The 15,245-nt window shown below is 36.6% G+C and overlaps 1 protein-coding gene across 1 annotated transcript; it reads left to right on the forward strand.

Annotated features, from left to right (window-relative positions):
- Window positions 1-555: 555 nt before the first annotated feature.
- Window positions 556-9,269, forward strand: Or-16 (olfactory receptor 16). Its single transcript, XM_028310136.1, has 16 exons — window positions 556-952; window positions 1,021-1,158; window positions 1,311-1,479; window positions 1,572-1,678; window positions 1,928-2,027; window positions 2,104-2,208; window positions 2,328-2,483; window positions 2,564-2,614; window positions 3,055-3,572; window positions 3,940-4,077; window positions 7,278-7,452; window positions 7,773-7,888; window positions 7,961-8,060; window positions 8,308-8,412; window positions 8,616-8,771; window positions 9,036-9,269. The coding sequence occupies exons 1-16, from the start codon at window positions 612-614 to the stop codon at window positions 9,090-9,092; spliced, it is 2,532 nt and encodes an 843-aa protein (XP_028165937.1). The 5' UTR covers window positions 556-611; the 3' UTR covers window positions 9,093-9,269.
- The last annotated feature ends 5,976 nt before the right edge of the window (window positions 9,270-15,245 follow it).

The raw sequence follows: 15,245 nt of genomic DNA on the forward strand, positions 1-15,245 counted from the left end.
CATAAATTGATAACCTTTTAAAAACATAAATAAATAATGAAATATTGTGATTTATGTGTACATAATGTTATATAATGTTGTTTTAATCAAGTTGTTTTTAAAAACTAAAAAGAGACGAATTATGGTAAAAGAAGAAATAAAACGCTGTCATTTTTATGTTTGTCTCCGGATTGGCGGGATTAAAGTTGTGTTTTAAAAAACTTCTTTGGTTGCATGAGATCGCGTTTGGGAGGTTTGGGAGTATGAGTACAGAATATATGAGAAAATCCCTAATTATTACTATAAATAGTTAAATTTTTTATAAAAACACAAAAATAATGGAATAATATAACTTGTGTTGTTTATTTCGTATGTACTTACATTTACCTGATCTAACTGCTGTAGTTAAAACAATGCAACCCAACAATTATCGACAATATTGATTCAAATTACAAAAACCACTTAGGCAATATCAACAGCAATTTACTGTCTATTAGCCTATTTGAGAAAATTACCAGCGTAATGAATTAAACGGTTGATAACGACATAATAGAACCCTTTCCCATTTAGGGGTGAATATTATTCCGTATCATTTTATTTGACAACACCAGAAAGAGTGCCGGTTGAGTAAAATGGCTACCTTCAATTCCGAAGACCTATTCCTGAGTCGAGCGAAGTTTGTAATGAAATTTTTGGGAGTATGGATGCCTCCTGTTGACGAGACTTTGCCGCGAAAGTTGTTCAAAATATTTATGTTGACATTGCAATACTTATTTCTGATTTTTCAAACGATCTACATCACGCAGATATGGGGGGATTTGGAGGCGGTGTCGCAGCCTTCATACTTGCTGTTCACACAAGCATGCCTCTGTTTGAAGATAACGATATTTCACGTGAATATTGACAACCTCAGAGAACTTTTGAAGCAAATGGGGTCTGAAGTCTTTTTGCCGCAATCTCGTGTTCATGAAGAGTATGTCGCGAAGCCAATGTTCTCAAATTAACTTGAAATAATTTAAACAATAAGCCGTATTTTTGTAGGATCCTCAAGACGCAAGCTGCAAGGATCAAAAGATTTTTGCTAGCGTTCATGATCAGCTCCCAAATCGTGTGCACGATCTGGGTCGTTCATCCGATGCTCCAAAAAACTGGTCCTCGGAAATTCCCCTTTGATATGTGGTAGGTTTACGAAAATTATTAATACCTACTTACCTACCTATGCAATTAGTTGGATGACATCAGCAGCTATTTATGTAGTCTTACCTCTGCAGTCCACTTGTTCGCCCTACCCTCGCAATTCTGAAGTTAGCCATAATTATGATGAATTCTAGGATGCCAGTGTCTCCAGACGATTCACCCCAGTACGAAATTGGGTACGCCTTCCAACTGCTCACCATTTGCATGAGCGCCTACATGTACTTTGGGGTAGACAGTGTGGCTCTCTCTTTGGTAATCTTCGGGTGCGCTCAGGTCGAAATCATCAAGGACAAGATTTTGAGTGTAAGTATATTGTTATATCTTTAAATTAGGTAAACCTTGAAGTTTCGTAAAATAGTTCTTAGCGGATTATCGACTTCTCCTCCGATTTATAGATATCGCCAGTACAACATAGATTGAAAGAAAGTGAACGTAAAATAATCTTTGAAAAAAATCACAAGATTCTCGTGGAGTGCGTTATTCAACATCAGGCTGTTGTGACGTAAGTACCTAGGTACTTAGCACGAAGATGCGCCCCACCAACTTTTGGTCGAGGGGTGTGCGGGGAGTTTGATCTGAGCAGTCCGAGCGTCATTATTGTAGTGCGTTATTGTTGTAAGTAGTTGTAGCGAGTACGGATAACACTCAAACATTAGCGGAAGAATGGTGGGGCGCGTCTTCGTGGGTAAATTAATCATCTATGATGACAGTACTTAAGGAGGTAATCCAAGTCTTAATTTGTCTCTGACAGATTCACTCAGCTAGTCGAAGACACGTATCACTGGTACCTGCTGTTCCAACTTACCGGGGACGTAGGCGTCACCTGCATGAGCGCTCTAAACATTCTGGCCGTAAGTGCATGACAGTTTTATTTTTCAGTTCAATATAAACTAGATACTTAGTGCCAATGTTTTTTTTATTTTGCAGCAAGAAGTGCGCAGTCTGCAGTTCGTTACTATCCTGATATACGTCATCGTGATGCTGAGTCAACTGTTCATATGCTGTTGGTCGGGGCATGAGTTAACTGCTACTGTAAATCAACACATTTCTAATATTCACACCGTTAACTCTGTACCATAAACAATTTATATGTACTTACTCATTATCCTACATTCTTGGTAGGAAAAAAACAATAACATTTATCGTTACAGAGCGAAGGCCTCCACACAGTCCTGTACCAGTGCATATGGTACGAACAAGACCTGAAGTTCAAGCGAGACCTGCGTTTCGTCATGATGCGCATGAGTCGCCCGATGGTCCTTCGAGCCGGACATTACATCGGCATGTCTAGGCAGACGTTCGTAGCTGTGAGTCGTTATTATTAAGTCACTATGTTGTATTTTTGCTTAAGAAACTGTGTTTGAAACACTGTGTTTTCTTTTTACAGGTCCTTCGCATGTCTTATTCTTACTTCGCTGTATTGAATCAAGCTAATAGAGTAGAGCAACAATAAGCAGGCTTCATAGTATTATCACTTATAATATTTAAAGCAATTTAAAAAAAAAACTGCTCCCTGCAGACGTTTTCATGAAATTGTAAATTAGACAGAAGAATACACTGATGGGTGAACAGCAATTAAATCATTAAATCCTAGAAACTATAGTCGTTTATTTTGTAGAAAGCTGCAGCATATAATTACAAACTGAATAAATATTGGTTGTCATTTAAGTTTTGAAACTTGCGAAGTTTGTGCGATAATTAGACAAACAGTATGATATTTTAGAAGGAATACAGGGAATAATGAGTTGTAGTTAAGTACCTAACTAGGTATTTTATCTTAGTACTAAATACTTTGAATAAGATGGTTTAGGTACTTTTGTTTTATTTCTTTCCTATTGTTATAAAATTGCGTAATTCATCCTGTATTATTTGATTTAGGCAAGCAGTGTACCTATGTCATTAATAAAACACGTGGCTAACGTTATGCATTTAAATATGAATATTGTTTTGGTTACTACTACGAACGTTTACAGAACATCCTGTACCAAGTTTGTTCAACTCAACACCGTGGCACCGTCGCATAGTAAAATTGATTCGATATTGAACGAGTCAAGTTTATTTCACGTTACAATGACCCATACATTTCTGCATCGTCCAAAAACGGCCCTTACCATGTTAGGGCTTTGGTTGCTGCCAGAAAACTATAAAGTGCCCTACTTAATTTACCGGAGTTTCCAACTCTCTATCCAGTTTACTTTCTTATTATTCAATTTTATCTACATGGGGGTGGTTTGGGGGGACTTGGAGGAGTCTTCGGAGGGTTTCTACCTCTTGTTCACACAGGCTACGTTATGTCTGAAATCGACCACTTTTGTGATGAACAGAACTAGGCTGATTCGCCTTTTGAGATTTATGGAAAGCGATATTTTTGCAACGAACACACCAAAACATAAGAGGTAAGTAAGAAACATATTCTTACGTAAGTTCATTAATGAGTATAGGGAATAACAATGGAAAATACCGCTGTGTCTTACATCGGGTTATTCATGTTTGGAGGGACAATTTTGTTAATAGCAATAACGGTTGGATACCAATATTACCAATTATGGTGCACCATGTTGGGCGCCAAAATTTAGAAGCTTGCACCAAGGGGATTATGCACGGGCGCCATATTAAATCCCAAGAGTAAAACTAAGTAAATCTTATGTTCTGCTAAGCGTTAACTACTCATAAGTTAAATCTCATTAAGAACCAAGAACAAGGCGCTCTAAGGTTAGGTACCTAATAGATTTTCAACTATATATTTTGTTGATTGTATTCTAGGATTTTAGCCGTACAAGCTGTGAAGATGTGGCAGGTGTACATGTTTTTTATGACTTGCGCTACGTGTAACGTTTTAGAGTGGGCTGTGGTGCCCTTGTTGGAAAGCCGTGGGCCAAGGGTTTTTCCTTTCAAAATATGGTAAGCGAATTAAAGTTAATAGTTTGCAAGAAAACCAAGAGCAGACCAGCAATGTATTTTTTCTGATTCGCGGCAGTGATCTGACAGAACCAATCTAAAAAATAATCAAAATCGTAACCAAAATTATTTTNAACTTTAAATTAGGTAAATCTTGAAGTTTCGTAAAATAGTTTTTAGCGGATTATCGACTTCTCCTCCGATTTATAGATATCGCCAGTACAACATAGATTGAAAGAAAGTGAACGTAAAATTATCTATGAAAAAAATCACAAGATTCTCGTGGAGTGTGTTATTCAACATCAGGCTGTTGTGACGTAAGTAGGTACCTAGGTACTTAGCACGAAGACGCGCCCCACCAACTTTTGGTCGAGGGGTGTGCGGGGAGTTTGATCTGAGTAGTCCGAGCGTCATTATTGTAGTGCGTACACTCAAACATTAGCGGAAGAATGGTGGGGCGCATCATAGATGATTAATTTACAATCATCTATGATGACAGTACTTAAGGAGGTAATCCATGTCTTAATTTGTCTCTGACAGATTCACTCAGCTAGTCGAAGACACGTATCACTGGTACCTGCTGTTCCAACTCACCGGGGACGTAGGCGTCACCTGCATGAGCGCTCTAAACATTCTGGCTGTAAGTGGATAACAGTTATATTTTTGCATGGTCTATTCCACTTTGATGTCCCAGGATATCAGAGTATTCCAGGCGACACTTTGGTATCCTTTGATCAAAATGGAATAAAAGGTTTTTTTTTCAGCTCAATATCTAAACTAGAATAATAAATGCCAACGTTTTTTTTTTATTTTGCAGCAAGAAGTGCGCAGTCTGCAGTTCGTTACTATCCTGATATACGTCATCGTGATGTTGAGTCAACTGTTCATATGCTGTTGGTCGGGGCACGAGTTAACTGCTACTGTAAATCAACACAATTACCTATATTATTCACATGCCTGTACCTGATTAACAATACCTACTTAGCTTAAAAAACTTAATTATTCCTCGATTATTAGTAGGTGAAAAAACATGAACATTGATCGTTACAGAGCGAAGGCCTCCACACAGTTCTATACCAGTGTATATGGTACGAACAAGACCTGAAATTCAAGCGAGACCTGCGTTTCGTCATGATGCGCATGAGTCGCCCGATGGTCCTTCGAGCCGGACACTACATCGGCATGTCTAGGCAGACGTTCGTGGCTGTGAGTCGTTATTATTAAGTCACTATGTATATGTTTTTGCTTAAGAAACTGTGTTTGAAACACTGTGTTTTCTTTTTACAGGTCCTTCGCATGTCTTATTCTTACTTCGCTGTATTGAATCAAGCTAATAGGGTATAGAGCAACAATAAGCAGGCTTCATAGTATTACTTAAAAGCAATTTAAAAAAGAACCTGCTCCATGCAGACGTTTTCATGAAGTTGTAGAATAGACAGAAGAGTAACACTATTAGTGTGAAAAGCAATTAAATCATTAAGTAAATCCTAGAAACTAGTCCTCTATTTTGTAGAAAGCTGCAGCATATAATTACAAACTGAATAGATATTGGTTGACATTTAAGTTTTGAAACTTGCAAAGTTTGTGGCGCGATAATTACACAAACAGCATGATACCTATTTGTAGGAAGAATATTAGTGTACTAGCTTTCCGCCCGCGGCTTCGCCCGCGTGGAATTTTGTCTGTCACAGAAAAACTTTATCGCGCGCGTCCCTGTTTCAAAAACCGGGATAAAAACTATCCTATGTTCTTTCCCGGGACTCAAACTATCTCTATGCCAAATTTCATCAAAATCGGTTGCGAGGTTTAAGCGGGAAAGCGTAACAGACAGACAGATAGACAGACAGAGTTACTTTCGCATTTATATTATTAGTTGGGATGAGTAGCTATATTAAGTAGGATTCCAATTTATAACGAAAGTATACCTACTTTTAATAAATGTTTTGAGTTGTATGAGTTTTCTTTCCTAAATTAATTTAAAAATAATAATAGTAGTATTGAAAACATAAAACAATCGATCTGGTATCAATAAGTATTCTGTATTGTTTAATTTAGGTAAGAAGTTTATCTCATTTATTAAAACACATAGCGTTAAATTGCAAAAATATGAATATTGTTTTTAGTTATGAACCTTTACAGAACATCCTATACCAAGTAGATATTGTTCTTCGTCGTCAGCATTTTACTTGACACCGATAGTCAATTTGATTCGATATTGACCGAGTCAAGTTTATTTCACGTCACAATGACCCATACATTTCTGCATCGTCCAAAAACGGCCCTTACCATGTTAGGGCTTTGGTTGCTGCCAGAAAACTATAAAGTGCCCTACTTAATTTACCGGAGTTTCCAACTCTCTATCCTGTTTACTTTCTTATTATTCAATTTTATCTACATGGGGGTGGTTTGGGGGGACTTGGAGGAGTCTTCGGAGGGTTTCTACATCTTGTTCACACAGGCTACGTTATGTCTGAAATCCACGACTTTTGTGATGAACAAAACTAGGCTGATTCGCCTTTTGAGATTTATGGAAAGCGATATTTTTGCAACGAACACACCAAAACATGAGAGGTAAGTAAGAAACAAGTTCATTGGTGTAGTAAGTATGTATAGGAAATAACAGTAGAAAATATTGCCGTTTTTTACATCGGGATGTGTTCATGTTTGGAGGGAATCTTAATAGCAATTACGGTTGGATACCATATACCAATTATGGTGCACCATGTTGGGCGCCATTTAGAAGCTTAACCAAGAGGACTACTTAAGCACCGGCGCCTTATTGAACCCCTTGGGGTTCATAAGATTTAGGTTAGCGTTAAGTACTAATTAGTTAAAACCTAATAATACTTTTCTACTTATTATCTGATTATTTCTAGGATTTTAGCCGTGCAAGCTGTGAAGATGTGGCAAGTGTACATGTTTTTTATGACTTGTGCTACGTGTAACGTTTTAGAGTGGGCTGTGGTGCCCTTGTTGGAAAGTCGTGGGCCAAGGGTTTTTCCTTTCAAAATATGGTAAGCGAATGAAAGTTAATAGTTTGCAAGAAAACCAAGAGCAGACCAGCAATGTATTTTTTCTGATTCGCGGCAGTGATCTGACAGAACCAATCTAAAAAATAATCAAAATCGTAACCAACATTATTTTTCTTTGATTTCCCTAAGCTTAAGTAATTAGTGGTAGATTCTTATGATCTTTTCATTCAGGATGCCAGCAGACCCGGCCATGTGTCCCGACTACGTGTACACCATCTGCTACGTGTACCAGGCGGTCGCGGTGTACTTGAGCGCCACTACATTCCTCACCATCGACTTCATGACCGTCTCTATGATCATGTTCGCGACTGCGCAACTTGAAATCATCGCGGAGAAGATTAAACAGGTTGGCTTCTAGCTAGCAGATTTTTGAAGAGGATTAGTGAGAAATTATACTAAGTAGGCCATAAGAAATATATTTTTTTTAAACCGATTAACGATTCTCCGTGAAACCGTCAATAATCTCAAAATTCTCAAGTGCAATAGAAATGCTTGGAATTTTCTCCGCGATAATATTTTAGACCTTCATTCCGAGTCTTTCACCACTTTTAAGATTAATTAAATCTTATCAAAGACATGGGGCAACACCATGAAACCATTAAGTAAGGGCTGCATTTAATGGTAGATATCTGATGGTCAGATACAGCGACGCATTTCCTTTTCAAGATTCCACCTGTGGCAACTTCGTCTGAGAATTTGAAAGCTGAAGAAGTAAAATCCCGGGTACAACACAACAATAAAATTCTCAACGAATGCATTCAGCAACACCAAGCAGTAATAAGGTATGATAGAGAATCCCACATTAAGAAAATTCGTGAAAATATGCGTTGTTTGTATTTTAATCATTTTCGCAGGTTTGTCGGACTAGTGGAAAATATGTTCAACGTGAACATTTTCTTTCAAATGAGCGGAACTGTCGCCATCATCTGTATCATTGGTTTCCGAATTACTATAGTACGTACTTTCATAAATAAAGTAAGTTTTTAACATTTCAATTATTTAACCGGTGTGCTGGGCCGCGCATTTGCGCTTTTGCGCGATCTCACACGAATATCAACAAACCTCTCCCACGTCATAGGTACATCGTGTCCCAAAATTCAACGAAAAGCCAGCCGTCCGGACATGGTCATGACTACTTTAGGAAAAATAATACCTAGAATCTGCTCCTAGAATAGTAACCTAAAGATTTTTTAACTTCCAGGAGCCACCGAACAGCTTCCACTTCTATTCCACACTGAACTACCTGGTGACGATGGTGGCGCAGCTGTACCTTTACTGCTGGTGCGGCAATGAACTCACCGAAAGAGTAATGAATATTAAACACTAAAAAATAAATTAAACTATAGTATCTCGTGAAATGTCAAATTAATCCCTGTTTTCTTTTTTCTCGCGAGAAAAATTAGATAAGTTTCGCGGAAAATTGGATAACTTCAGAAACAACAGCATAATATTTTAACCGCATTCATGTTTAATGAATAATGTGTTGAGTAACTATTTCTGAAATTATAGAGCCAAGTCCTCAGAGACACGCTATACACGAGCCAGTGGTACGAGCAGGACCGGCGTTTTGGGAGCACCCTGGGGATAGCCATGGAGTGCATGAAGCGACCCATCATCTTCCGTGCTGGGTACTACATTCCCCTGTCGAGGCCTACCTTTGTTTCGGTTAGTAAAGCCCTAACTTCGTCGAACTCCTTATCAGCTAGGTATTCATGTAGCAAGGGCTGCAAGTCTGAGCCTAATAATCAAAGGTTAATTTTATTTGAAGATAGGACACAATGGGACAGCTAGGATATTTGCTGAAAACCAACGAAAGGATGGATAAGATCGGGTTCTCGAATATTTGATTTAAAAAAATCTGCCGTTTCGACATTTGAGTTAAAATGACCCGTCGAAACTTTAAATTAATCGTGTCCTTTTATTTTTCAGATACTACGCTGTTCATATTCTTATTTTGCCGTGTTGAATCAAGCAAATAATAAATAAATTGAACGCTCGAAGCCGGTGGCAAAACTTTAGTAATTTTAATTAAACCTACAATTACTGTTGTCTTTGTACATTGGTCACACTGTATAATTAGTGTTTCCTATAATTATTATTTTAGTTTGCCAATTAAACTTCTGAATTGCAATTTATAGTTCTGCTAATTTCGTATACCTTTTGTAGAGATGAAACGGATATCCGGCAACTATCCGGTAGGCCGGATATCCGGCCTAAATTTACTATCCGGCCGGATACCGGATAGTAACTCACTATCCGGCCGGATACCGGATATTAAAAAACTACAACAATTTCCTATTAATGAAATGAAATACTTTAATCTTAGAGGTAAACATCAATAAAATGGCTTATAATAATGACGGCTTTTATTTAAAGTCCAAAATGTTACAAAAAGCCATAATATTAAGGCCTTTAAAAAAACTAATTTCTTTTTCTGGGCTATTCACTCTTATGACGAATACACAAATAGTAAATATACAGGGTGGCCAAAACAGTGAGGTCTAAAAGAAAAATTTAGATTCCTTACATCAAGGTGTATCTAAATCACCCCCATGTGTATAGTACGATTTTGCTTAGTTTAGGAGATAGAGTTAATTTTGTGATATTTTAAAATTCTATGACCTNGCCCGAATTTATCTGCCCCCTAGACAAGTGGCAAAATCTGACATTCTATTCGGACTGATTCGATTTTCGAAAAGTGTGACTAGTCTAGTCTACTAATAGACCCACTGATCGCGTTTGAAGCACCTGTGCGGCGCTAAACTCGTCACGACATGCAACGAGACAATGGGCCAACTATCCGGCCGCCGGATATCCGGCTATCCGGCCTAGCAGCTGGCCGGATATCCGGTATCCGGTATCCGGCCAAACTACTATCCGTTTAATCTCTAACCTTTTGTGTTGAAAGTGTAGCTTAGTGTGTAAGTAATAAAACAATTTAGTCACAAATTATTCATTTATTTATAAACCGTGTATCACATATGCGTAGTGTACATTCACGACATTAGGCAAGAGTGTGCTTAATCCATGAAAATTATGAAAAAATACATTTTCTCGTAACACTTAACGACACTTAACTTATAGCGTTTAGTCAAAGTTCATAAATTCGTGCGCTTATGAAAACAACAACAGCGTAAATGCGAAATTGTAAAACAACCATGATTTAGAATTTAGGATTGCATTAAAGTCGAGCCCTGTATTAGTAAATGTTCCAAAAGCTAAATTAAGCTTAAACTTAACCTTCAGATGATGAAATGAAATGGGACTGAAAATAGTCTTTTTCTTTTTTGAAAATGAAAACAAGGCTAAAATTAGAATGCGCTTGATCACGCGCGACTAACGCTTTCTGAAGGCGTAGGCATACTTGATGCATGCATTCATCTTTAATTTTATTGTTATAGATAGGTAATGAATAGCTTTTGACAGTTGTCGAGATTAAAACTTGTGGAACACACATAGGATTTTAGAAATAGGCAACTTTAGGATTACCATTTAGAAAAAGATCATTTACATTCTGAGCTTGCTCATAATTGGGAAAAACTTGGCAGTACTTATAGTCATCAATACAGGTCAACTGATATTAGTACTCTCAAATGTTAGTTTTCGTGGTGTCACTAGCAGATATGTTCAAAATCCATTTCAAGCTAAATAAAGTTTAAAATATCACTGTATTTTAAAAAGTTACATGTTTTAAACAAATTCAGCAAGTCGAACTCTCTTGCTACTAAAACAGATGTATTTCGTTGACTGTCTATATGAAACACGTTGTATATTATTTAAATTTTAGTATGTCAGGTAGTAACAATCAGTTGCGTACCTTATATTTCCTTAACATTTATTTTTTAAAGGTCAAAGCTCCAAAATATGAATCGACTGCCCTTGAAATACTTAAAGCGAAACAGTGGTAAAATTATATTCAAATATTATTTAAAGTTAAAAAAACTTCTGTGACTAAAATTATTAATAAAAAAAAGTTTTAAAAGATTAGTATAAAATGCGTGCACAAAATTCGCGGAGCAGTCAAAATTCAAAAGATTTAGTGCGCGTAAAACTTAAGAATAAAGGTAGAGACGCACTAGATCCGTACACGTAAACAGGTTACCGTGTTTTATTTACCAACCAAATAAAACTGTTCTATAGGTTTTAACATAAATATTTTTCAAGTTATGATTGTACTGTCGCGACGTGGTAAAATACTATGTCTCATTCATAAACTGAAGAATAAATCTACATGTTCACGCGTACGGATGCAGTATGTACCGGCCTTAAGGCATTAGGTTTATTATCCACATCACAGCGTAGCGAAGCTTATGATATTGATTCAGTAAAAAACTGTTATGCGACTCGAAATATTATTAGCCCTGTACAGAATTGAGCAAAACATGCTCGATTATGTTTTTTGATATAAGCGTATTAATTTTCATTTAAATAATTTTAGTATAATTGTTTCCATCATTTCGATGATTGTGTCAATGCCTCCTAACTGACATAAAAATGTTGAAAATCATGCCTTTAAAAAGATATTGACACACATCCACAATAATTAAGCTGTTTAACAAGTCTGTGCTATATGTATTTCTTGTAAGTATTACTGTGCACATTGGCGAAATGTTTAAAGCTGTTACGAATATTTGATAAGCACACGGATAGAATGCAGCGTGTCTACGCCTATGTGGACGGTAAGGCTTACTTATGGGCGATATATCACGCCCTGAAGTGTGTTACAAGTTTAAGGATTTGCCACACTGAATGCGGCCTGCGGTCAGGTCAAAGTTATTGCATCCCGCATAATGTATTCATTACTTCGACCTCACCGCAGACCGCATCCAGTGTGCCAAATCCTTTAATTTGTCGTTAACATTTCAATGATCAATCACAATTCCCAAATATCTACGGATTTTTAATTTTAACATATTGGAAATTAATACAATTTAATAAATCAAAAATTACACATTACTTTGACATCATCATCAACGCTGAATCAAACTTGACTAATATAAAAACGTTAATAAGCATTTTTACAAAATTGTTATTCATATGTAACAATTATTAACATTGCAATTCCGCAGTAAAAAAAGTTAACAAAATCACAACTAAAACGGGACCAAACTACATTATAACATTTGCAGTTTTGCACACTTGCCCTACAAAATCTTTTCTACTATAAAACATCTAACATTTCCCACTGTGACGTCACAGAACGTACATTTTTCACACGTTACAATCCGATACATTTATCAAACACTTTATTACATAATGGTCCCTATAGTTTAGGACCGAAGATACTCTTTGCCTTGTTTACTGCCCTCGTCGATACGACAAACCGACGCGATGTTATAGACGTAACATCCACGAAGACGCGCCCCACCATTCTTCCGCTAATGCTTGAGTATTATCGGTACACGCTAAATTATCCATGAGTGCACAGTGCTTAAGCACACTACAACGATGACGCTCGGATTGCTCGGATCAAACTCCCCGCACCCCGCGCTTCTCTCGACTAAAAATTGGTAGGACGCGTCTTCGTGGATGAAACGATCTATAAGACCAAAATGGTCAAACCTCACAGAATCAATGTAAATCCAAAATTTTCCACATCTTGGGTCTACCGAAACCGCATTTTGCCTTACAAGGGCAGTATCTAGCGACTGATTCATAACCATCTATTCTTTAAGTTGCTATTCACGTTTCGTATCAAAAAGTCATTTTCTTATAACTTCTACACATCTATTCGTTCTATAGGGCTTAGTGATGTGACCATTAAAATGAAAATAATCGAAACAGAATTGAAGTTTATCTTATTACAATAATAACGATCTTCCGAAACCGCTCTAACTATACGACCACGAGTCACGATATCTCGAATAAAAAAATATATAAGACCTACTAAGAATGGGTATTAAAAGAAGAAATGGCCACATCACTAATAAATCAATCGATGAGAATCAATTTATGCTATCTAAGGAGCAAACCCAATCGCTACGTCTGACTATATTACAATTAGGAATGGTAAGACTAACTACATAGATATTGCGTATCACGTTGTCGACAGTGACACGGTTTTGGAAGCTTTTACAACTTTAAAATGTTAACATCCCAACTTCCCAACTAATATTATAAATGCGAAAGTAACTCTGTCTGTCTGTCTGTCTGTCTGTCTGTCTGTCTGTTACGCTTTCCCGCTTAAACCTCGCAACCGATTTTGATGAAATTTGGCATAGAGATAGTTTGAGTCCCGGGAAAGAACATAGGATAGTTTTTATCCCGGTTTTTGAAACAGGGACGCGCGCGATAAAGTTTTTCTGTGACAGACAAAATTCAACGCGGGCGAAGCCGCGGGCGGAAAGCTAGTTTGTCCATAAAAACTAAAATACTCCTAGCTCTTTTCATAACAGCGAAACGAAAACAAACAAAATAAAGTCAGCGTCATATAGTTCGTGACACCCAAAGTAGCCAAAAAGTTCGCAACACGTCTTTGTTACAATAGGGATGTTTCCTGCGTAAAAAAGTAAGAGTTTTAATTAGTCCGTCAGTTAGCTTATCAAAAACTACTCGACACATATTTTTCACTTTTTGAAACTAATGAAAATGTAAAGAGATAAAGCGTGCCAAAGTTCTAAAGAAAAGGGCCGTGACGTCAGTGAGTGCGTAAAAGTGCAGCACTTTATGACGTAAACTTCAATACACTATAACTTTCTAATTATTTGTTTGATTGACAATTAAAAATATATGAGTCTAATATTTTTTTATATTAAAATTGACGGACTAAAACAATTTTTTTAGGAAACTAGTTTATTGGAATAAGGCTGAGTTATCAACTTTTTGACTACTTTGGGTGTCATGAACTATTTAACGCTGACCATCTTTGACACTTCAAAAATATTTTTGAAAACCATGTCACTGCTTCACAATACACCAGAAATACTATTTAGATTAACAATAACTACACTAAAATAGCCGCTACTACTGTAAATGCACTAACCCCTAGTCGCTGTCTTTTATTAGGAAATACATCTATCGACAAAATTATTTTCAACATTATTTTGGCTTATTTGGTATTTTGCTAGCGAGCGGAGCGACCGAAGCCTGCGCAGATGGGATCCAGACAGCAAGCCAAAGTATTATCGTCCTTATAACAACTGTCTACGGTTTATAAAAACTAAGCATGTCAGTATTATGTATCTGGGTCGCTACATCCATGCAGACTTCGAGGACAATCGAGATAATAGTTTGTACATTAAAATGGCTACATATTTAATTAAGGTAATAAATAAAGGCATTTTTGTTATCACGCCATTATACTACTCAAATGCGTTCTATGTACAGTCAGCGTCAAATAATTTGTGACTTTCAAAGTAGCCAAAAAGTTCGCAACACGTCTTTGTCACAATTGCAATAAGCTTGTGTTGTCAACTTTTTGTCCACTTAGAGTGTCACAAACTATTTGACGCTGACTATAGAATTGACAGCACATCAGATTATACATTTTTGTTGTAAAATCACCTCTAATACAACTACATAAGATGTCACAGTGCTTATCTTGATGTGAGTCACAAGTCCCCGTACATAAAATGGAAGAAATGTCTCGATTGATCCAAACGCGACTACCCCGCTTATCCTACATGGCACACTATGTCGAATCTAAATACGATTGCGTGGTCCAATAATTGATATTTTCCAATAATAACATTAAATCGAAGAGATAGACAATTTATAACAAACTATTATTACGAAAATATATTTATTTCATGTTATCATAGTTATGCTCAAACTAATAACCGTTATAATATTTTTGAGCAAAATATTTTAACTCTCAGCTAATTAATTGTAAGGAAGTGGAAACTACCCGTTTTAATTTTATCAAATTATTACATTGGGGTCAATTCTGGTGTGAATTTCTAAACTTAACTGTTAATTTGTTCTTGTATAATTTTAGCAAGTAACCTTGCAAGTATTGAATCAAGATATTGATTATTTTTTCATACTACAGAAAAGTTATTATTATTAATAATCAAGTTTAGATAATGCATCGTCAGAATTAAACCCTTTCTCATAAGATTTGCAGCACGATACAATAGTGTACACTAAAAAACACATTATAACTCTACATAAACAAATTCACGGCAAAATTACAATACA

The sequence above is a fragment of the Ostrinia furnacalis genome, unplaced genomic scaffold (assembly GCF_004193835.3).
Source record: "Ostrinia furnacalis isolate ACB-3 unplaced genomic scaffold, ASM419383v2 OfSCF2912, whole genome shotgun sequence".
NCBI classification, from domain to species: domain Eukaryota; kingdom Metazoa; phylum Arthropoda; class Insecta; order Lepidoptera; family Crambidae; genus Ostrinia; species Ostrinia furnacalis.